Raw genomic sequence first — 23,601 nt, 5'->3', positions numbered from 1 at the left:
GTTGACGCAATATGGTGTTGCACGCAGGATGAGGGAAGAAAGTCTGTTACCTCATACTACTTCCGTTTGTCTGAGGTGCCGCTGTGGCTCAGTGGTAGAGAGTTCATCTCTGGTTGTTGCGGTCCCGGGTTCGATCCCAGCCCCCGCCAAGTGAGCTTTGTGGTGGACAAACACCGTGTACTTGGGTTTCCTCGGTTCCCCCGTTTCCTCCCACTTTCTCCATTCCACCATTTCATTTATCTCTCATTATCACCGTCTCCTTTAGCCTAGCCTGCATAAGCGTGGCACGTAAAATTCACAGATTTCATTTTCTGTTCGTCTGGGATAAAAATCAAGAATAAAGTGAAAATTGTGCCAGATCAATTTCAAAAAAAGATTACAATGACAGTTACAATCATTATTAAGTTGATATCTTTATCATTATCATTATAAAAGGGATAAGAATATGTACGTGCGCAAAAATTGTGCTGCTAAATGCCAACTTGATAATGATTTTATAATATATACGAAGCGTGCCCGGAAAGTAAGTACCGTTTTGAAAAAAAAAATACTAAAACAGGTTTGTTCAAGATAAATTAATTTTACATGAAAGAGCACACCTTAAACTATTTTTCGACATAGTTTCCACAAATGTTCAAACACTTGTGAGAGTGGGTAACCAACTTGTCCAAACCTTCGTCAAAGAAGCATCCCGCCAGTGAAGACAACTATAACTCCACAGCGTTTTTCGACATGGACATTTGTCCGCCCTTCATTGAACTACCTCACTCACTTTTGAATCATTCCATCATTCATTGCATTTTCATCCTAAGTCTCTACAATTTGACAATGAATTTCGGACGGTGTAACGTTCCTTACATTTAAAAACCGGGTCACAGAACGACTTTCACAGTCGGCGGGTTGAGCAATTGTTTTAAACATTGTAAACGATAACAGGACACAGTACACTTACGACAAAACCGTACTGGCGTCAGTGGAGAGGCAATGAAGTAGTGAAACTACAGCGAATCAAAAGCGTATTTATTTCCGGGCATGCCTCTTATATATATATATATATATATATATATATATATATATATATATATATATATATATATATATATAATGAAGTCCAGTGTTCGAAGTGGAAAAAAGCAGAGGTTTATTACAATTTTGACTCGGCATATCGGCTAATCTAAATGTTGAAATACAGTGAGGGTATGTTGCCTGAACTATTGCATTTCTATTTACATAATGACTGAAAACCATTGAAGAGCTTCTCTGTAGTTACGGGGAAATGGAGCATGGAGAGGCTTTCCTCCCCGCCCCGAGCTTTCTGAGAAAAATAAAAGAAATATCCCCTTATGTTGTACTATAGAGAATTATACACAAAAATGCTCAAAAACCGAGTTTTTATAAAGACAATTTTTAAATAATTTCTTGTGGTACAACTACCGGACCCCCACTAGACTGAGGGGTATTCCAGATCCCTGGAGTATTCGCTCTCCTCCACAGCAGATAACCCCTAAATCTATCCACGCTCAAATTTTCAGATTTGAAACCCATCCAAAGTTTCCTTCTTAATTGTACATATAGAATAAACCAATCCCTCATCATTGTATGTCACCTATGTATATCCTTTAAATATGACCTCAGATTGTGCTTTAGTAAGATAATCAAGAAATGCATCGAAATTCATGTCATGAGGAATGAATTTGTAAGAGAAGTTTGTAAGAGAGTTGCTTTTTTATTTTTACTAAAAACTTCTCCATAATGAAAATATTTAACTTCCATTAACTAACAATATCAATTCAATTAAAAGCAATCGTCACAAATGTCTAAATATTAAGGATACACCTACGTACATAAATAATCATCGCACACGAATTCACAGTGCTATCCTTAGAAAGATGCAAAAATATATTTTAATGAAAGTATATAAGCTCCATCAATCTTCTTGACCACCATATAATAACCGAACACTTAAGCAAAACAACAGATTTTTTTAATTGCATAAATTATATTTTTTCTCGTAAATACCGGACTCAATTATGTATTTCTCTACCACTGTAGGCACAAAAAAAAGTCTCGACTAACTCATAACAATACTTTGCGATTTCAGTTTAAACGAGTCGCCTCAATACACTATTTTTTGTTTGAATTGGACCCATCATTCATTCGTTTCTGTCTTTCTGTCTTATGCAACCCTTATCTGCAACCCACACAACCAACACGAGTTCTTCCGTAGGAGCAAGGGGTGAATTTCTTTGTAGACACCTCATTTTAAAAACAAAAGGTAGGAAAAATAACAAAAATGTCGTTGTTGGCAACTTAGAAATTATTTCTACATAAGAAATAAAATCTCTGACGTGCAAAGCTATTTGTCAATCACTGTGTATAAAAATGGATTTATTAAAGATTAGCATTCATTTTCCAGTGACGGTATATCTTGATTACTGAAAAACCAGAGATGGTATGTCTTCATCACTGTAAATCCAGAGGCAGCACCGCATACCGTCTCACTTCGACCATTGAGAAGTTTTATCAAGTACAGTATATTTATAATACATGATTTATTTCAATGCTCGAGAGTATGATATACAGATTCGCTACATGAAAAAAGTAGTATCCTTTCTTCTACTTTCCTTTTCAAGGTTAATGCATATTACAAGTCGCTGTATCAAATTATTTCAGTAGTAAAATTGCGTGAAGATCAATTGTAAAAATTTAAGATAATCTTACTAGTTGGTTAGTTATAGGACTTATTCGTATATAGAAGCTAGAAAATGATCAGGTAAATAAAGTGCCAAGCATTAATATTATTATGAAAAACAATAATAACAAAGAAATCTTAGATAAGAAATTTTATGCTTACATTAAAATTTATCAATATAAAATATATTAAATAAAAAATAACATTAAAATAATTACGATATCTTTTGTGAGGCATGTATAAGTGTTCATTACATAAGACAATTATTATTGGATGAAAAATGACATTATTTGGCAACTCATCATTTCTTTATCTTTTCATACTTTTTTCTAATAAAAAACTTTTTATTTATATTTATTGTTTTATCATTAGCCTATAAAGATAATTGAACGTAATTTAAACAAATAAGTAAAACTATTTCTATGACAAATTAATTGTTACTATTGAACTATTTTTGTAATAGGAATAAATGAAGAACAAGATTTACTAGGAATACTTCATTCTCAGCTCAACCATAGGTTGGTGGGCAGCATGGAAATTTTAGAACTTTTCTCTCCCTTGAGAGAGCTGTTTTATACGATAAGGTCTATTCTTCGTAACTGTATCTAGATATTCTATCCTTGGTCTTCCTTTTCCTGATTTTCCTTCTGTATTTCCATCTATAAACATGGTGATCCAATCGGCATGCCGCATAAGTTGGCCAAACATGCTGTTTCTTCTTTTTCCTATTATCTTCATGATCTGTCGTCTTTCATTAGCTTCCTTTAGTACGTCTTCATTCCTTTTCCTTTTAGTTCATGATATACACAGCATTCTGCGCCAACACTACATTTCAAATATTTCCATCTTGGATATTTCAGCTTTTCTCAAAGTCCACGTCTCTGATCCGTAAAGCGCCATGCTCCATACCAGGGTCTTAATAAATCGTTTTCGGACGTCCAACGACACATTTCTTCATGTTAGCAGTCCGCTTTTCCTATTGAATGCTTGTTTAGACTGCGCTATTGAACTTAACGTCTTTTTCACTTCTTCTGTCCGAGGATATTAAACTTCCTAAATAGGAGAACATTTGAACGTCTTCGATTTTCTCTCCCTCTACCCATAGATTTGCTCCTTCCTGTCCTGCCATTGTGCACTATATGTACTAACTATACAAAGAGTATAATAAAACATAAGTAATTAGAATACAATTTGATGATTATGTATATATGCCCAGTGTTCGAAGTGGAAAAAAGCAGAGGCGGTATGTTTTATTATGATTTCGACTCAACATACCGGATATTTAAATATTATCATGATCACTGGAAAACCAGAGACGGTATGTCCTCATTACTGAAAAACCAGAGGCGGTATGGCATACCACCGCATACCGTCTCACTTCGACCACTGTTTATGCTATATCAGAATTCATAATTAAGAAATATACTGTATAAATGTTTTGAGTTCTCTTTTCTTTCTGTCGTAGGAAATAGAAAAGCCACCTCCTGATGATTTATTTGGATCACGAATTCACAGTTGGGTATTAATCTTACCAGGTAATCGAGAAATATCAAAAGCATTCTTTATTGAACCAGCAACTGGAGATAGTTGTCACATATCTTGTACTAATTATTTAGGGTTGGAAAGTATATGGAATCACAAAAATTACTGGGTCAATGTTCAGGACAGCAGAAATATCAATAAGGTAATGTACGGAATTTCGTTAACTAATTATATAATACAAATTCTAAATAGTATCGTTTTATATACAAATAAATTGTTCAAAGAGGATAATACAGGAATTGATAGATATGATTGACCTGAATAAAATGGCAAAGTGACTGTAAATCCTTATGTGCAGTTTACGAGAAAATCGGCGTAAATATTTTTATAACCTAAAAGCTGATACTATACGATAACTACACCACCTATTAAGAAAAAGCTGGTACTGATAAGAGAAAGCTGATATACACTTATCAAGCTTTTTATTATGACCCTAGCAAGATGACGTTATATAGTATAGTAGTATAAGATATGTTCTTTGTCATGTGGCAGCAAAGTTATGGATTGTCTTGCAGTAGGTTTCTTTTTCTCAATGTCGCTTAACTCCTAGGGGCTAAGTTGTCATATTGGAAGGTATAGGAAGGTTACTTTCTCTTTAGTGACCTGTCATAGAAGGCCATGAAATTTTTGAAACATATTTGTACACGTTGATGATTATTCTAATAAGTACGTCCATACTATAAAATTTCTTAGCCAGTATGGCCTAGTTGAAATCTTAACAGGACCGTATAATCGGTTATCCGAATGACATACTATTATAGTGACATCATCATAAAAATATGGACTCGTCATAAAACTGGCGGACCACGGAATTTTTAATGATCATACAGACTTTTAACTGGTACGTATACGTATTTCCTACCGTATGATTAATGAAATATAGCCGATAATTATAATTAGCTTTAAACTTAAAATTTGCGTAACTATAAAGTTGTCCAAAGATAAGGCATATATCGATCGATAGATCATATCGAACTGAACAAAATGAGTTGTTTAAAAAGGAAAAACATTCATTCATAGTTCTCGATGAAGTCGAAGATAACACATTTTATGGCGTTAGAAAGTACGTCGTTAGTTACCAATACCATGCAACTGTCAGTTTTTTTTATTTTGGTAGAATAGGTTGTTTGTTTATTTATTTAGGTATTGTATGTGAAAAACATACACTGTTTAGTGTAGAATTTATCTGTTGTTGTTTAATTTATCCTAACAGTGACAAGCATACTACTTCTTAACAATCGCAACATGGCGCATTCGATGCACAAGAGAATCCAGTCAACCTTTTGGTCATTTTGGACATGTTTCATCTTTAAGATCTCTATCAGAGCTTATCTCTATATTTCAGACTTCAGAGCTTAAGAGATTTATGTCCAGATATTATAAATAACTTACAATGTAAACTACTGTAAACTTTTCCATGTATTTAAGCGTAATTCGAAACTTTATGTCTCTTTACCTCACAATTTTGGTCATTCGACTTGACTTCATTGTTCTCTCAATGTCCTTATAACAATATCTTTGACTATTGTAAATTAACACAAAACAGAAAACCTTAAAGAATTAAATGTATTTCTTTTATTTCCGCTTTCTTTTCGCAATTATTGCAAGAGAATACGGTGTATTTCAAGATAAAGCGTTTTAATAATTTTCCAATTTCAGTTACAATTTAATCTGGAGAATGTAAAACTTTGGGAACATTTTCTGGTTGGAGAGTCACCTTCAAACAAAACGACACACTGTACTGTAATGGATAAACATTTGGACATGCCTGCTCCGTGGGTAAAAAAACTAATAATACCATATTCAGGTAGGATCTCATATACTATATATATAGTTAATAAAGCTAATAAAGTTCTAATAATTACTAGCATTTCCAGTCTTGACAAAATAAATTTTGTTAGAGCGAATTAACTTTTAAACAGTTATGCAGGTTAATCAATAGTTTTTCAGGTTTCATGAGTACATTTGTGAGTGTAATTTGAAGTTATTACTTAGAAAATTTAATAGTTGGCTTACTCGCATAACAATTCACCCCCTAACGAAGTAGGAAACGAACATTAATTAATTTATTTACTCGTATAACAACACAGGCCTAAAAGATATAACGAATCAAATTTGGTGTTGTATATATTACTAATCAAGTGGTAGGCAATATGCTTGTTAGTCGAAACGAATTAGCTGTTGTTTTCATAATTTTTGTCATTTTTTTTTAGTGTATGTACCTCACAGTGTTGGCTACCAAGTTCATAAAAATAGCTTGTTCTTCCATTATGCTATCATTTTAATATTGTTGCTATCATTTGTCAATTCTAGAATACGAATCTAGGTATCCAAGAGGTTCGAAAGAAATACTATACAAAAAGGCCAAGTTAGAAAAGACAGCACCTTACTTCCGAAAGGATGGACTGACGTTATGCATTACACGTTATGCAGATTACGAGTGGATGATACCAGAGTATTTTTACAAATACTTTAACAATCGAGCTGACAATATGATAAAAGTGGAAGAAAATTGTAAAAATCACACAATAATTGAAACATTTTCTAACGGACGGAAAGATTTTCTGAAAGGTAAATTGTAATAGCTTTTGTGATAAACTACAATAATGTGTGTATGTTTAGTAGAATGCTAATAAAGTTTTGAACTTACTAAACATAGACTGCTTGTCATAAGTCTTCATTTACATTTTGTTAATTAAGATGACGTCACGTTAACTTACATTTTAGCTATGCATGTGAATTGTGTTTTAGTTCAAAACTATATATCAATGAGGCTGAGATCCAACTGAAGACGGAATTTGGGACCACGCTAAATAAGTTATTGAAAGTACGAAGTGTCAGTGATCTACACAGTTTGAACAGAAATGCAGATGAGAGTAGATGCAAATTTATTGCGTTCTGTTGACCATGCAGAATTATATGGTAAGCCAATGGTAATTATCTATCTCCGAAGAATATTATACATTTATAATTAAGTATCAAAAACGAAATACTACGGCAAAGTGGTAATTCATATTTATGCAATAATCAGTAAATGTATTGTTTGTTTCAAGTGATCTTTCAGTTATTGGTAAATTTTCGTACCTATTTAGTCCAACACACCAATATCAAAGTTTTTAAACTTCTAGAAGATAAACTTACATTGAAATTGTACCTTGTAGAAGATATAATATGATATTGTTATATACAAAATTAGTCACTCGGAGCAACACTCAAAGTAAAATGAATATTTACAACTTAATTTGCAGTCATTCATAAATTTATTATAAACTTTCTCATACGGTACTTTACTGTCTTTTAATAAAAAAAAAATAAAATCAAAAGATACGATAATGAAAAAATAAAATACCGGAAACAAATATTAGAGTACTTACCTAGTTAATAAATGGCTAATAAGTCAAACGATCGTAGCTTGGCAATTTCTTTCGCCAATGCCTCAAAAGAGAATATGGAATAACTAGAAATTATGCATATGGAGGGTATGATAGGTAGAAAGTTATTATTTTGATACAATTATATGATTTATTTGTGTTATTCATTATTAAGCAGTTAAATTTGAAACTTTAAGGAAGTTTGATCTTACAGAGTACAGACATCAGTCAGACAACGCAGAACATTTAATGTGGTTTTACCATAATGCACGAGAGGACAGATTAGCTACGTTACACGTCCAACCCTTTGAAATGATTGAAGAATTCAAAGATAGAGACGATATGCTGTATTATCGTCACACACTTTTTAAATGTGACAATATGATAGAATCTAGAGAACAGAAAAACCGAGAAATACAGGTGAGTCCTAAATAATTGATTTAATTTAAAAGGATGTGTGATATCAAATTATCAATATAGTTTCAAGCCGTTATTAAAATAATGATACATATATTAAAATATCATTATGTACGTAGCTAAGAATACCTATTGCACTTTTTAAGACATAAAAAGTTATAGGCCTACCAGAAAAATATTCCTTCCCCCCAAATATGCACGAGTGTTGATAAGGATACCCTTTCAGGTTATTTCTTTAACTAGTACTACTACAATTTAAATGCAAAAAAGATAAAAAAGAATGTCTTTCTTACTTTTCTTTTTCTTTTTTCTTTCTTTTTTTGCTTTCATATTTCATTTCTGCTTTTTTCGCCTTTAAAATTTTCAATTCAGTTTTGACCAAGTATTATCTATGCCGTGTGAAATCCCGATTGCTTACTTCGCCAATAGTTTAGAAGTTAACTTCCACCATAGGTTTTAACGTTTAGTGTTGAAACTAAGTCTTATATAGTGATACAGAGTTCATCTTCGTTTTGAGGATTCCGTGGTTCGATTGCTGGTGGAAAGTCGCGTCTCCATCTGATCCCATGGTCCGATCCCGTGTAAAGTTAAAAGATAACATCTGGGGTACAACCTCGGTGTTCAAAGGAATGTTAAACTCCAACTAAAAAAGCAATGTTTACAAAGTCACTGTATATATATATATTTTTTGCATTAAAAACGCAATTACATTTCCTTTCCCCAGGGCTCATGTTTTACTTACTGTCACACATACTCACGTTGTTGAAATTCTAACTCGTTTCACATACTATAAAAATTCGAGGATCTCTTATGATATGCGTTTACTATTTTCATGTTAAATTCGATCGCTATTCACAGTTCAAGACTGTATAGTTCAAATTTCACGAGAAGTTGCCTCAATATAACGACGATCCTTAAATTCTGTCATTTCACTTTGTGTGAAAACTCGAAGGTGTGTTATGTTATCTGTATGCTATTTCCATGTTAAATCCAAGTTTGATTCCAAGCTGAAGTTTATATAGTTCAGATTTCGTATTAAGCTGTAGGTTCATGTTCATATACACTCCGTACTGAAAACATCAATAAACATCAAATTAACGACAGTGTTTACAAAGTTCCTGTGTAATATTTTGTAATAAAATTCAATTGCATTTCCCTTCCATACACTTGTTTTACACATCATATCTCATGCAATCACGGTGTGGAAATTCTAAGTTTAATGCACCATCTTCACATACTGTAAAAATTAATAGGTCCCTTTTGTTGTGTGATAGCTACTATTTTTGTGTTAGATATGGGTTCGATTCCACGTTTCAGTTCATATGATTCATATTCTATGTTAAATTATGTCTCATATATTCTCGGTCCTGAAAAGGCTCACTAAATACCCAGTTCACCAACCAACCATTCAAACAAGCAACATTCTAACATGACTGCCTCAACTTTATATTTTAATTTCACAGTGCAAACTTCATTTTATTTCCTTTGCCTATGTACTCTTCTGTGTTTTATATCATGTCTCATATATCTACCGTGTTGAACTGTAAGTTAAAACTTTCATATGCTAACATATGTGTCATTAACAATTCATCTAATTTCAGTGTTATTTCATTCCAGTAAATTTTATGTTCCAATCCAAATAGTGCTTAATGTTATTGATGAAAGAATAGGATAGGATAACCTAATCTTTATTCCATTTATTCTGCATGTCATACATGGAAAGCATTTCATTTTCTTTCTTTCCTTCTTTCTTTACCATTTTCAAGTCCGTTCTGTTAGGTTCGTCCAAATATAACGCAGTCACTTCAGGGAGTTTAAAATAGTAGCAACAAGAAAATCTTTACACACGTTTATGGGAAATTTCAAACATAATTCAATCGGATCAAGGTAAACCATTTGAAGAGACAGGAAAGCTATCAGCGAGGGTCTCCAAGAAGCGCAAAACGAGAGGAGAAATACCCATCACTATGCAAGGGGACAGAAGATGAGTTCTGAGACCTTCTTCTATGGGTGTCTGAGTAATCCTGCTTCCTTCATATTTAAGCATCGCGCTAGTAAAGCGCACTCTTTTTGTCCGTTAGTTCAAGGAAAATGGGTCTATCCAATAATCATTAAATCATATATACATTCCGCCGATCACAGCTTAAGAGATAGTTGCTATATCAAATATGTACACATAGAAAGATTTCCTATTACCGATAATAGCAATGTTCCATAGCTCGGCAAACAAGTACGGTACAGTAAAATCTTCGACACGTGAACAACCAAATAAAGTAAGGATGTAAGGTCTTTAGAGGGAAAGAGATCAAGTATACTTTTAGTTTTTCTGTTAATAAGTAATAATTCTTTGTATGTATTTTCTTTCTTCCTTTAAGCATTGTACCCATTGTATATCGTAAAACATTTACCCCTAATCTTCCTCTAAATTTCCATTGTCCAAGTCCAAAATACTTCACTCCAAAAACAACCATTTCAAATTCCAAAATATATTTATTTATTTATTTATTGCATTTCCTCTTAGTCAATTTTGATGGTGCTATGCCAACAAAGAATAAACTAACAAGTTATTCTCTCACCACCCTTTCTTCTTCTATAAACAAGTCAGTAGCCCTTCAGGGGGCTATACTTTACAATATACAAACCCTTTCGCTTGCACTTCACCACCGAAAAGATCTTGACGATAAATACTCACATAAAAATTCTAAAAAAAAGGCTCATATGGGCCTGTGGGGAGTGAATAGATTCATAGTTAGGGTAACACAAAAATCGAAAAACTACATTGCAACAAGCGTTACTTAGATTACGAGCACAGGAGTGGTAGTCTCTATCAACGTAAAGGCTCTAAACTAGGCAAAGAGTAAGCCTTGACAGCAGTTATTACGGTCAACCTTTAAGACAGAGCATTTTTGAGAATTCTGTTGGAAGTATGCCTGGGAATTATGTCTTATAGGAATCTCTTGCGCACTCATTACACACTTCTGGTTAGCGCATGTGTGACTTCTTTTACGTTGATATGGATAGCCACTCCCAGCTGCTCATAATCAAAGTAACGTGTGTTACAATGTCGTTTTCTAATAATTTTGGACCCCCTAGTTGTGAATCTGTGTCCCCGCGTAGCATAGTCGCTAACGCTCTCTCCTTCAGTGCGAGCGGTCCCGGGTTCGATTCCCGATGGGGACACTCGGTCGAAAAAGTTTAAAAAGCTTTCTCAGACCAGTCATCCTGAATGAAGTTTTTCCTGGGTTTTCCCTCATTCACACCAGGCAAATGCCGCTTCCTTCCTTCTCCAATCCTTTCTTCGTTTCCTTTTCCCGGATAGTGTGCTTGCCGAGGGACATCATCCCTCAAATGCGACGAGCTAAATGGCCTTAGATGCCGAAAGCCCAGAAATCTAAAATCCTAAATCCTAGTTGTGAATCTATTCACTTTTCCCTACAGACCCATATGATTTTTTTCTTATCATGATATAATCAACTCTTACAGTTTATTGGTATGGTTCATTAACGTCCTGTATATAACTGTTAAGTAGACTAGTAATAGTGTTTTCGCAATTAACAAGATTAGAAGCAATGTCTCCTAGTTCCTACTTCTGCCATCATAGCATGACGACAGAAACAAAGTCTCTCAAAGCTCAGTGCATGCAAAGGTAATTTTCAAAGTACCTATCCCACATTCACCTGTGTTACATATAATTCTATATTACTATGATATTTGAAACCCATTCTCAGCGTAATTTTATTTAATTTTAAGCAAGAAATACAAGACTACCTTAGTCTTCAAATTTCGTTCATACTTTTTTTTTTTTTTTTTTTTAATATTTTGCAGAGAATAACAGAAAAGTTTCGCCGAGACGTTAAGAAACAAGCTGATAATGATGTAGCAGAACGAGTATTTAACTTCGAAGATAAAAGCATTGCTCTCAAATATCACTATGAAGATAACAATGTGACGTTCTCAACTAGAGAGTTTCGGAATCTGGAAATGCAGACTAAAAAAGGAATTGCGTTTGATATGAAGTTCGTACTAGGATACCAGGTATGCTCAACATATATATATATATATATATCTATATATATATATATATATATATATATATATATATAAACTATGAAAAAATCATAATAAAACTTTTAAACAGTTTTGATGGTGCCATGCCAACAAAGAATAAACTAACAAGTTATTCTCTCATCTCCCTTTTTTCTTCTTCTTCTATAAACAAGTCACTACCCCTTCAGGGGGGCTATATTTTACAATATACAAACCATCATGCTTTTCCTAAGATTGATGGTTATTATGGAAATGGTTCCCTATATCCATTCAAATCAATGAGTCCTATGCTTGATGCGATGTGCTTATCATATCTTCAAGTAAAGACTTTTGATGGTTGATAATACAAATGTTACTTAGACATTAAATCGCGCCCAATGTTTTTAGTTTTCGTCCTCCTTTTTCCCATTTTATCCGATAAAAAGTCTTTATACTGCACTTTCTAAGAGCACTGTTTTAAAAGTTTTTAAAGATTATTTACTTTTTAGTATACAGGATGAGTGAAAATTATATAACCACTCAAATTATAGAAATATGTAACTTATCAAATGTATCAAGAATTCATATGACGATCTCAACCTGTTCAACACATATAAACTAGTGATTCGCAGGAGCGTTTAAAGCCCGTACACACATATCGCGAGGAATGGATGAAATCACATTCCGAATCCGTCCTTAGATAATTGATGTAAACTTTCCTCCGCTACACATGACCCTTTACCATTCTCCACAACTAGAAATCACTGACAATGAACACACATTCCTGAACGTGCCCCACCCGCCAAAGTTACACAGGAACCGGCGCCACTGCTCTGCAAGACTACTAAAAAATTACAGTGTTGCCAATTAATATAAAGTTACAATATATTTTTTCAAATGATATGACGTCAGATTATTACATACCGGTATTTCAAATCTACAAACATATTAATGCTCAAAACTTACACTGTTACCCACATTTGTTATTCACTGTTACAAATTAAGGACGTTAAAATCACAAATATCCACATTTTGGAACTACATCAGTAGTAACTGAAGTAAGGAGGGAGATAGAATGCGCATCCAAAGTAATTTGGTGTCGAATATTATGATCGTGAAATGGCGTATTTCGAACGAATAGGAACAATGCAGCGTTCTTAGTTTGCAACACTGAATAAAAATTGATGTATACATTTTCGTTTAATATATATATTTGAAATATGTAATAATCTCACGTAATACCATTAAAATATGTAAATTTATGTTGCCTTGGGAATACTGTTAATCTGTTGGTAAGCAATATCCTCTTGTCAACATTTACATCCTACAAAATTTAAACCCTTCTGGCCTTTCCTAGTAATAAAGGACAAACGTCTTAGTCTGTGTCTCACGCTAATAGAGGTGCTATCTGCATAGTCGTTTGCTTGTTGCGGTCGATGATGGGCAAACTAGAAAAAATAAATGAATCAGTAGTTTTGAAAATGTCATGAGTCAGAAAAGTAAAGTTATGAAAAATAGAACAAAAACCTGTTTAATTTTTCAAACCCTTGCTAGATGAAATAATAGACCTTTGTTTGAAAAAGTAGTTTTCTTCTCATTGTACGCGGTGGTGTTATTCAGCGGTTCGCTAGAAACGTTTGTTAAAATATTTCGAGTTCATAGCACCGTTTGTTATACCCAGACATAAACGCCTGTGTGAAGTTGGCCCCCCAAAAGTTTGGGCTACACGAGATATTTATTGGGCCAGAAAGTACTTCATTTGGGCTGTTTGGGCTAGCAACTTTTAGCGTTTGGGCTACTCTGCAAACAAAGTTACAGCCTCACAAAGTTTGAGGGGCCAACTTCACGTTAGTCCCCCAAGTGTTTGGGCCAGACGAGATTTTTATTGGGCTGGGTAGTACTTCGTTAGGGCTGATTGGGTCAGCAACTTTTAGCGTTTGGGCTATTATAGTTTCCGAAATATGGGCTATTAAACTTTTTGAAAAGTGATTTTTCTGCTTCTTTTGTCGGGGCCAACTTCACTAATATGATATTTCTGACAAACATGTTTATTGGAATTTACAGTACTTTGTGTCGACTAGCAATTTAGGAAGTTTCAAGATTTGAGCTGTTTTCGAAACAGAATTAGAGCTTCACAAAGTTTGGGGGGCCAACTTCACATTAGCCCTCAAGTTATTGGGCCAGACGAGATTTTTATTGGACTGGATAGTACTTCGTTTGGGCTGATTGGGTCAGCAACTTTTAGCGTTTGGGCTATTATAGTTTCCGAAATATGGGCTATTAAACTTTTTGAAAAGTGATTTTCCTGCTTCTTTTTTCGGGGCCAACTTCACTAATATGATATTTCTGACAAACATGTTTATTGGAATTTACAGTACTTTGTGTCGACTAGCAATTTAGGAAGTTTCAAGATTTGAGCTGTTTTCGAAACAGAATTAGAGCTTCACGAAGTTTGGGGGGCCAACTTCACATTAACCCTCAAGTTATTGGGCCAGACGAGATTTTTATTGGACTAGATAGTATTTCGTTTGGGCTGATTGGGTCAGCAACTTTTAGCGTTTGGGCTATTATAGTTTCCGAAATATGGGCTATTAAACTTTTTGAAAAGTGATTTTCCTGCTTCTTTTTTCGTGGCCAACTTCACTAATATGATATTTCTGACAAACATGTTTATTGGAATTTACAGTACTTTGTGTCGACTAGCAATTTAGGAAGTTTCAAGATTTGGGCTGTTTTCGAAAGAGAATTAGAGCTTCACAAAGTTTGGGGGGCCAACTTCACATTAGCCCTCAAGTTATTGGGCCAGACGAGATTTTTATTGGACTAGATAGTACTTTGTTTGGGCTGATTGGGTCAGCAACTTTTAGCGTTTGGGCTAATATAGTTTCCGAAATATGGGCTATTAAACTTTTTGAAAAGTGATTTTTCTGCTTCTTTTGTCGGGGCCAACTTCACTAATATGATATTTCTGACAAACATGTTTATTGGAATTTACAGTACTTTGTGTCGGCTAGCAATTTAGGAAGTTTCAAGATTTGGGCTGTTTTCGAAAGAGAATTAGAGCTTCACAAAGTTTGGGGGGCCAACTTCACATTAGCCCTCAAGTTATTGGGCCAGACGAGATTTTTATTGGACTAGATAGTACTTTGTTTGGGCTGATTGGGTCAGCAACTTTTAGCGTTTGGACTAATATAGTTTCCGAAATATGGACTATTAAACTTTTTGAAAAGTGATTTTTCTGCTTCTTTTGTCGGGGCCAACTTCACTAATATGATATTTCTGACAAACATGTTTATTGGAATTTACAGTACTTTGTGTCGACTAGCAATTTAGGAAGTTTCAAGATTTGGGCTGTTTTCGAAAGAGAATTAGAGCTTCACAAAGTTTGGGGGGCCAACTTCCCATTAGCCCTCAAGTTATTGGGCCAGACGAGATTTTTATTGGGCTAGATAGTATTTCGTTTGGGCTGATTGGGTCAGCAACTTTTAGCGTTTGGGCTATTATAGTTTCCGAAATATGGGCTATTAAACTTTTTGAAAAGTGATTTTCCTGCTTCTTTTTTCGGGGCCAACTTCACTAATATGATATTTCTGACAAACATGTTTATTGGAATTTACAGTACTTTGTGTCGACTAGCAATTTAGGAAGTTTCAAGATTTGGGCTGTTTTCGAAAGAGAATTAGAGCTTCACAAAGTTTGGGGGGCCAACTTCACATTAGCCCTCAAGTTATTGGGCCAGACGAGATTTTTATTGGGCTAGATAGTACTTTGTTTGGGCTGATTGGGTCAGCAACTTTTAGCGTTTGGGCTATTATAGTTTCCGAAATATGGGCTATTAAACTCTGAAAAGTGATTTTCCTTCTTCTTTTGTCACGGTTATCTTCACTAATGTGATATTTGTGACAAATACTTTTACTAATTAGTGCAATTTCTCTCTTTTTTTTTTTTTTTTTTAGTTCTTTAAATGTTATTTATAATGGAGATTATACTTGTGCTAACTAATTTGAGATAGATTAAGATACCAGTTTCTATATACTCAAATATACGATGTTTTCTTCGTCTTTATGCAATACAATTTGGAATTCTTTTTCATAAGATTTTGTCTAATGCTGCCCAACATGCATATATCCAGATTTTAGTATTTCATTATACGAAATCCGGATTTAGGCTTTCGTCATTTCATTATCCGAAGTCCGTTTTCGGTTCTTGACATTTCATTATCCGAAATTCTAATTTCGGTTTCTGACATTTTATTATCGGACATTCGAATTTCGGTTTCAGTTGAAATTCTAAATCCGGATTTTGTGAATCTGAATTTTTGACAGCGCTAATTTTGTGTAAGTAGTTATCGGCTTTAATCTCCTAAATTTATTTTACTGGAAAACAATTACTGTCTTAATAAACTATAAAAGCAATAACTTTACAATTGTTTGGTTATATACGGTAATCTGACCTATGAATAAGACACTGGTGAAAATTATATATACTACATACATAATTGAATTGCGTCAAACCTTGAAGAATTATGTCCAAATAATTTTTATATCCATTCATTCTTTCCTTTTCACGGAAGCCTTTCGTGAATACGTGAATAATATATACCTGTGTTTGATGCAAAAGCTCCAGGTTTGATTCCCAATGGAGTCTCAAGGAGCATACAGTATTGTAACTAGTCTCCTTTATATTATTATTATTATTATTATTATTATTATTATTATTATTATTATTATTATTAAACAATTCTTTGTAATTTTTAAGCCGAATATTCATCCACATTATATTGTATATAGGGAAAGCAATAAGATAGCAATATTTTTTTCTCACTTCGTTTATTTTAAAAGATTACGATGAGCATTTCATATTTCTAGGGAAGTACTTGAATCCTTCTGCTCCACCTTGCTGAAAACGAAATACAAAATTATGAATTTGAAGTATAAAGCTTTTCTATATTTTTCGCCTATTTATAAAAGTATCAACGCAGGTGGGTCAAGTTTATGCTGGAGTCTTGGCAGTCTTGGTATTCTTACACATTTAGTCTTGGTTTTGGTCTTGCATATGCATCCTCGGTCCAGGAGCGTAACAAGGCTGGGGCAACCGGGGCGATGCCCCCGTCCAAAGGCGATCACGGTGCCCGCAGGTACAGTCGTAAATAAATGGGAGTCGTAATTACAAGACCTACATTTTAATGGTGACATTCAGTTTCTCACGGTGCAATTTCACACGGTCCTGTTTATCGGATTAATCATTCTGCAGGTGTCGTGCACTTTCACATGGTCCACCTGTCAATCATTTAATTCATCTTGAAAAGGCTTTCACTATAGGAGGGGGGAGGACACAGAACGACTGTCAACTAACTAAGAACAGAAAAAGAGCAAACACAAGTTAAATATGAACAATTGCAATTAATACTACAGGAGGACAGCTTAGGAAATGTTTCACTTTCACAAAAAGAATAATCAAAATAACCGGAAATTAAAATAACTTAAGAACAAGACAGAAGAAAAGATAAGCAAACCTGAATTATAGTAAGGAAGGATAGAAAATAGTAACATAAACAATATGAAATTGAAATAAATAGGAAAAATGATAACAAAAATTATCGCAAATTGAAATAGATGAAAACAAAAAAAGAATAGCAAATTAAAATAAATAAAAAGAACAGAAAAGGAACATAAAAATTGTAATCATCAGAAATAGGAGATAGAACAATCACAAATTAAAATAAATAAATAGTAAACTAAGCAGCACATCAGAGAATTTAGTCAGGAAGTTTAAAAAGCGAAAAAAATGTGCCCGTCCCAAAACATAGAAATACATTATTATTTGTGAAACACAAAACTTTAGCTGTATACTCCAAGGCAGTTTGAAGACGAACCTTGTCGTCTTGATATTTTCCGAGCGAACAATACTTCTGTACATCGTCAATCCATTTTGTACAAATCATAGTTCATTATTCCAGCTTTTGAAGATGGGTAGGAGCAAGTTCGAGCGAGTTCTTTTGAAACTCGACTCGACTCGAAACAGACATCTTTAAGCTTGAGTCGAGAACTCGGCTCGAACAATTTCCTCCAACAAATTGAGGTTAAGTTTCGAGTCGAGTTGAGCTAAATCGAGCCAAATCCTGTGTGTAATTTCAAGTACTTTCTTCAAGTATCCTACATAGACAATATAATTATTATCAATGATATTACTACTGCTAGAACTTATTATTATTATTATTATTATTATTATTATTATTATTATTATTATTATTATTATTATTATTATTATTATTATTATTATTATTATTATTATTATTATTATTATTATTATTATTAACAACAACAACAACACAGCATATAAAGAGGAAAGACAGGCGGTTTATATCTGAATACCAAAATCCAAGGCGAGTCTAGGAGGCAATGACACGTTTACGAGCTTTTCGGTTTGAATTCCGGAGAAGCAAGTATTCGAGCTCGAGCCAAAAATCATTAAAAGTTATAGGGCATCGGGCAAACATGTTCAAAAATGCTCGGCCCGGATTTAGGGCTGTCAACGGCTCGAGCTGCTCAGGTCACAGCTCATTAACTATCGAGCTGAACCGAGAAGTTGGCCGAGCTTACAACTCATCGAACCGAGCCGGCTCGAGCCATGGGCTCAGTTGAGCCTAGTCAAACCGAGCCGATGGACTCATTTCAACCCAGCCTGCTCAAGCCATCGGCTCAATTGAGGTAGTATTAATTCAATTGTTCGTATTTATTTTAAATTGTGTTTGCTCAGTTTCTGTTCTTATTTAGTTGACATTTTTCTGTCCTCCCTGCCCCTATAGTGAAAGCGGTTTCAGGATGAATCACATGCTTGACAGGTTGACCGTGTGAGAATGCACCACACCTGCAGAATGATTAAATCAGATAAAGAAGACAGTGCGAAATTGCTCGATAATGAGCACTGTGTGAAACTGTACAGTGTGAAATCGCACGGAATCATTTTAATGGTTCCAACCTCTGTCAAATGTAAATTTAGTACTATCGTAGATATTAATAATGACGAAATTCTGTGTCAAAACCTCTTGCATAATGTGTGGAACATTGCATCTTTCTTCACCATTTGGTGTTCCACCGATGTATAGTCCAAACAGTTTATAAAATGACCCAATCACCTCAAACGAAATACTATCCAGCCCAATAAAATTTTCGTCAGGTCCAGTCACTTGGAAGGGATTGAACGTAGCCACCCCCCAAACTTCGTGAAGATACAACTATTTCAACTACAGCCCAAATCTTGAACTTTGCTACACTACTAGTCGACACAAAGTATTGCCAATTCTAGTAAACGTATTTGTCAGAAATGTCATATTAGTGAAGTTGGCCCCGACAAAAAAAGCAGGAAAATAACTTTTCAAAGAGTTTAATAGCCCATATTTCGGAAACTATAATAGCTCAAACGCTAAAAGCTGCTGACCCAATCAGCCCAAACGAAGTACTATCTAGCCCAATAAAAATCTCGTCTGGCCCAATCACTTGGGGGCTAATGTGAAGTTGGCCCCCAAATTTTGTGAAGTTCTAATTCTGTTTCCAAAACAGCCCAAATCTTGAAACTTCCTAAATTGCTAGTCGACACAAAGTACTGTAAATTCCAATAAACATGTTTGTCAGAAATATCATATTAGTGAAGTTGGCCCCGAAAAAAGAAGCAGGAAAATCACTTTTCAAAAAGTTTAATAGCCCATATTTCGGAAACTATAATAGCCCAAACGCTAAAAGTTGCTGACCCAATCAGCCCAAACGAAGTACTATCCAGCCCAATAAAAATCTCGTCTGACCCAAACACTTGGGGGGCTAACGTGAAGTTAGCTAACGTGAAGTTAGCCCCCCAAACTTTGTGAAGGTCTAATTCTGTTTCGAAAACAGCCCAAATCTTGAAACTTCCTAAATTGCTAGTCGACACAAAGTACTGTAAATTCCAATAAACATGTTTGTCAGAAATGTCATATTAGTGAAGTTGGCCCCGACAAAAGAAGCAGGAAAATCACTTTTCAAAAAGTTTAATAGCCCATATTTCGGAAACTATAATAGCCCAAACGCTAATCGTTGCTGACCCAATCAGCCCTAACGAAGTACTACCCAGCCCAATAAAAATCTTGTCTGGCCCAAACACTTGGGGGGCTAACGTGAAGTTGGCCCCTCATACTTTGTGAGGCTGTAACTTTGTTTGCAGAGTAGCCCAAACGCTAAAAGTTGCTAGCCCAAACAGCCCAAATGAAGTACTTTCTGGCCCAATAAATATTTCGTGTAGCCCAAACTTTTGGGGGGCCAACTTCACACAGGCGACATAAACATTATAATATGCACGTTTTAAATAGAGAATGGAAGAAAATAGCAAGTGAAATGGGAATGTCAGGTAAGTTATTCATATTTATATAAGAATTATACTGTAGCTGAATAAATATAAGGCAGTGACGGTTATAGGGAGGGGCTTTCGGGATGAAGTCAGTAAATTGTGGAATTTTTAAAGAAAAAAAGAAGCTACTGTTAATTATATCTATACTTAAAAACTCCACGTTCCCCTCAATTCCGAGATTAGTAAAGAATGGTTTGTTCTAAATTCGTTACTGATAGCCTATAAGGTAAAGACGCACGTATAATACTGCCGCAGTGTTTAGTAACATAACATTTGTTGGAAAGCTAAATTTCCCTACATTTATCTCATATTCGTAAAATCTCCCTTTTCCCTCCTTAAAAAAATCTTTGCTAGATCTCCCTACGCCGCGCGAAATTTCCCTCAAATTAGTACCACTGCAAAGTCCGCTACCCGCTTTAAAATCTCACCCCTTCCCCAATTAACTCTCTTTTTCTAAAAACTGCCCTCCAACTTTCTCATTCACCCATACACACATGAAAAGGAAAACATTTTATCTATGCTGCCAAATTTCACTCATTCAGACACCAGTTTATTAAATATAGACACCCTCAATTTGTCTTCACTCTTCACTGGGTAGCCTTTACTGTCTCCATAGCTGCCTTGATCTTACTTGACAGAACCAATAGTTATGACCACTTGGCAATCTCGCATTTAGGCAAGGCGAAAGGTTTTTTTTTTCTTCTCTGTAGCGACTTAGTTACGGAACGCAACATTGTCACAAAGGAACAGACTATTCCCCTTCAGGCGAGAACCGTGTTAACCAATACTACAGGGGGAGGGATGATGGAGAAGTTTGTTACGACCTGCTTTTGGTAAAAGCAAATCGTATCATTTGGAAATCAATCTTAAATATGCTTATTGTTAGGTATGAGTTCGTTTATCTTGGCGCGTTTAATGTTGACCTGCAGTTAATATGTTATTTATTTGGTGGGTGTATAATGTTGACCTGTGCTAACCAAAAGCTGTTTACTTGTGTGCTATTAATGTTGACCTGCGCTAAATGACTACAGAAGTAGGTAATATATAAATTTAGCTAAGGGATTGTACAAGTACGGTATAGGTATAACTTGGTCGTAGGGATAATGTATCGTACGTATGCATACATTATTCATAGATAATATAGAAATATTTATCCGTTGCATTCTATAAAAATATATATATATATATATAATGCTATTTTGTGTGGCCATAGAAAGTAAATTCTACATATAGTGCTAACATATTCAAGCCAATGTACACAATTCGATATACATTTTATGTCACTCGAGTAAATAGTCCATAGCTTCAATTGAACGAATTTATTTGTACTCCATAAGATTTCGTATTATCATAATTATACTGTTTGTGTCAATAGATGGAGTAAGTGCAGTTAAGAAGAATATGAATTAACGTACATAGTTCGTCGTCTGTCTCGGAAAATCTAATTTTTAACCTCAAAAAGAATATATTTGGACTCAACCTGATAAAAGTTGATTTCGATATTAACAGTGTTTTTGTAAATTTCAAAGGGCAAGAGGATGATGAAGGTATTATGAATTTAGACTTAAGGGGAAGAAAATCAGAAGTCAGAAGAAATGAAGATCGGCGTCTTTGGTAATGTTTTTGAAAGAACCCGTTTCTTATATTTTAACTTCGTAAAAGTGAACTAGAAACGTTTCACTATAAATTCTTCATTAGATGTGTCCCTTTGCAAGTTTAAAGGAAGTATGTGGTGCTACTATGGCTAATTAAGTTACATTCGCGGTCGCACATATCTGGGCAGACTGTAAAAGGGGACATGTCTAAATGCTTGCTTCTTAATCGATAGTCTTAAATTTACTATCACTGAATTATAATAAGATGTCACGATATATTATCTAGCAAGACCAAGTCAATATAATCAGACGGAGAAAGTAACTAAAATGGCACACAAGCTGTTACATATCGAAATTATTTCAACAGAATAACGATATTTACCAAAAAATTGTTAGGTCGAGTTAATAGTTCATATTTGCAGCTCGTTTTCCTTGGAGTAGTTTTTCAACTCAAGTATTAATAATTTGTTATTAATCAGTATGAAATCGAATTTTAACATTAAACTAAGAAAATATCATATCTTCTTATTTGATCTTTAATGATATATATACGAGGATGATTCATAGAATCTATGCACTGATTCTCCAACCTAGAATTAATTGTAAAGGGAGGATAAGATCTTAAGACAAATCGAGTCAGAATGTCTTTTATCAATGATAAATAGGTTAAGTTAGATAGGTTAGGTATAGTATAGGTATAGCGTTTTAGACTAGGGAGGTTAGTTATTTATTGTGTTATTTTTGTGTTAATCTTATGTACTAAAAGGATGACGGGATTGAAAGCTCGTATTACTGAGATATGAATTGTGATAATAATATGGAAAATAGGTGAAGTTGAGACAGAGAGAAATGTAATGATAATCAAAAGTAAATGTGCGTATATAGTTTCTGTTGAAAATGTGCACATATTGTTTCTGGCGAATGATGATAATAACTTTATGTTGGAAGCAATGTGAATAAGTTATTCTTATTGAAAAAGAAATAGACATTCCTGTGTTGCTGAGCTCTCATTATTTTAAATCTTTATGATCTAAAAAGAGAGTAATATAAAATATATTTTGTGTTATCGTCATAAATTGACGAGGGATGTTCCTTATTGTTCAATAAAAAAATAATTAAACATGGAAAACCAGGCAGAGATTCCAACATATGATATAGAGATATTTATAAATTGGATAAACAAGCGTGCATTGAAAACAGAAAGTGTTTATTAAACAGATTAGGTACATAACTGAAAATTAATATAAATTGTTACCATGATTCATCGTAGAGCTATGTAATAAATCTTTAAATATGGATATAAATTATCCATGATTTTGTAAATTTGCTAATTAAGTTCGTTATGTAGTGAGCTGCATCATGCACCTGAAAACAATAAACACCAAAATTGATAGATTTTCGAAGAGATGTTTTATTTTTATTTAAATGAAGAATAATGTAAGCTAGATAGAATAATATTTATATAATATAATTGTGTTTCTTTAACATTATAGTAAGTAAGATGAAACTGACCATTTACGATTGAAATATCTAAGGAATGGTATGTGTCGATTTCACATATTATTGTTACTTTCATTGT

The 23,601-nt window shown here is 34.1% G+C and overlaps 1 protein-coding gene across 3 annotated transcripts in view; it reads left to right on the top strand.

Annotated features, from left to right (window-relative positions):
- Window positions 1-23,601, top strand: part of LOC145663940 (dynein regulatory complex subunit 7-like) — a 105,691-nt gene that overhangs the window by 46,002 nt on the left and 36,088 nt on the right. For all 3 annotated transcript variants that reach the window (XM_081730161.1, XM_081730159.1, XM_081730160.1), the window contains exons 6-10: window positions 4,158-4,376; window positions 5,894-6,041; window positions 6,548-6,805; window positions 7,820-8,025; window positions 11,848-12,057. In XM_081730161.1, coding sequence (XP_081586287.1) covers window positions 4,158-4,376; window positions 5,894-6,041; window positions 6,548-6,805; window positions 7,820-8,025; window positions 11,848-12,057 — 1,041 coding nt within the window. The remainder of the gene's footprint in view (window positions 1-4,157; window positions 4,377-5,893; window positions 6,042-6,547; window positions 6,806-7,819; window positions 8,026-11,847; window positions 12,058-23,601) is intronic.

Source organism: Thermobia domestica, chromosome 11 (genome assembly GCF_964235325.1).
Source record: "Thermobia domestica chromosome 11, izTheDome1.hap1.1, whole genome shotgun sequence".
Classification (NCBI taxonomy): Eukaryota; Metazoa; Arthropoda; class Insecta; order Zygentoma; family Lepismatidae; genus Thermobia; species Thermobia domestica.
The sequence above is the reverse complement of the archived record's forward strand: the minus strand, read 5'-3'. Positions and strand labels throughout refer to the sequence as shown.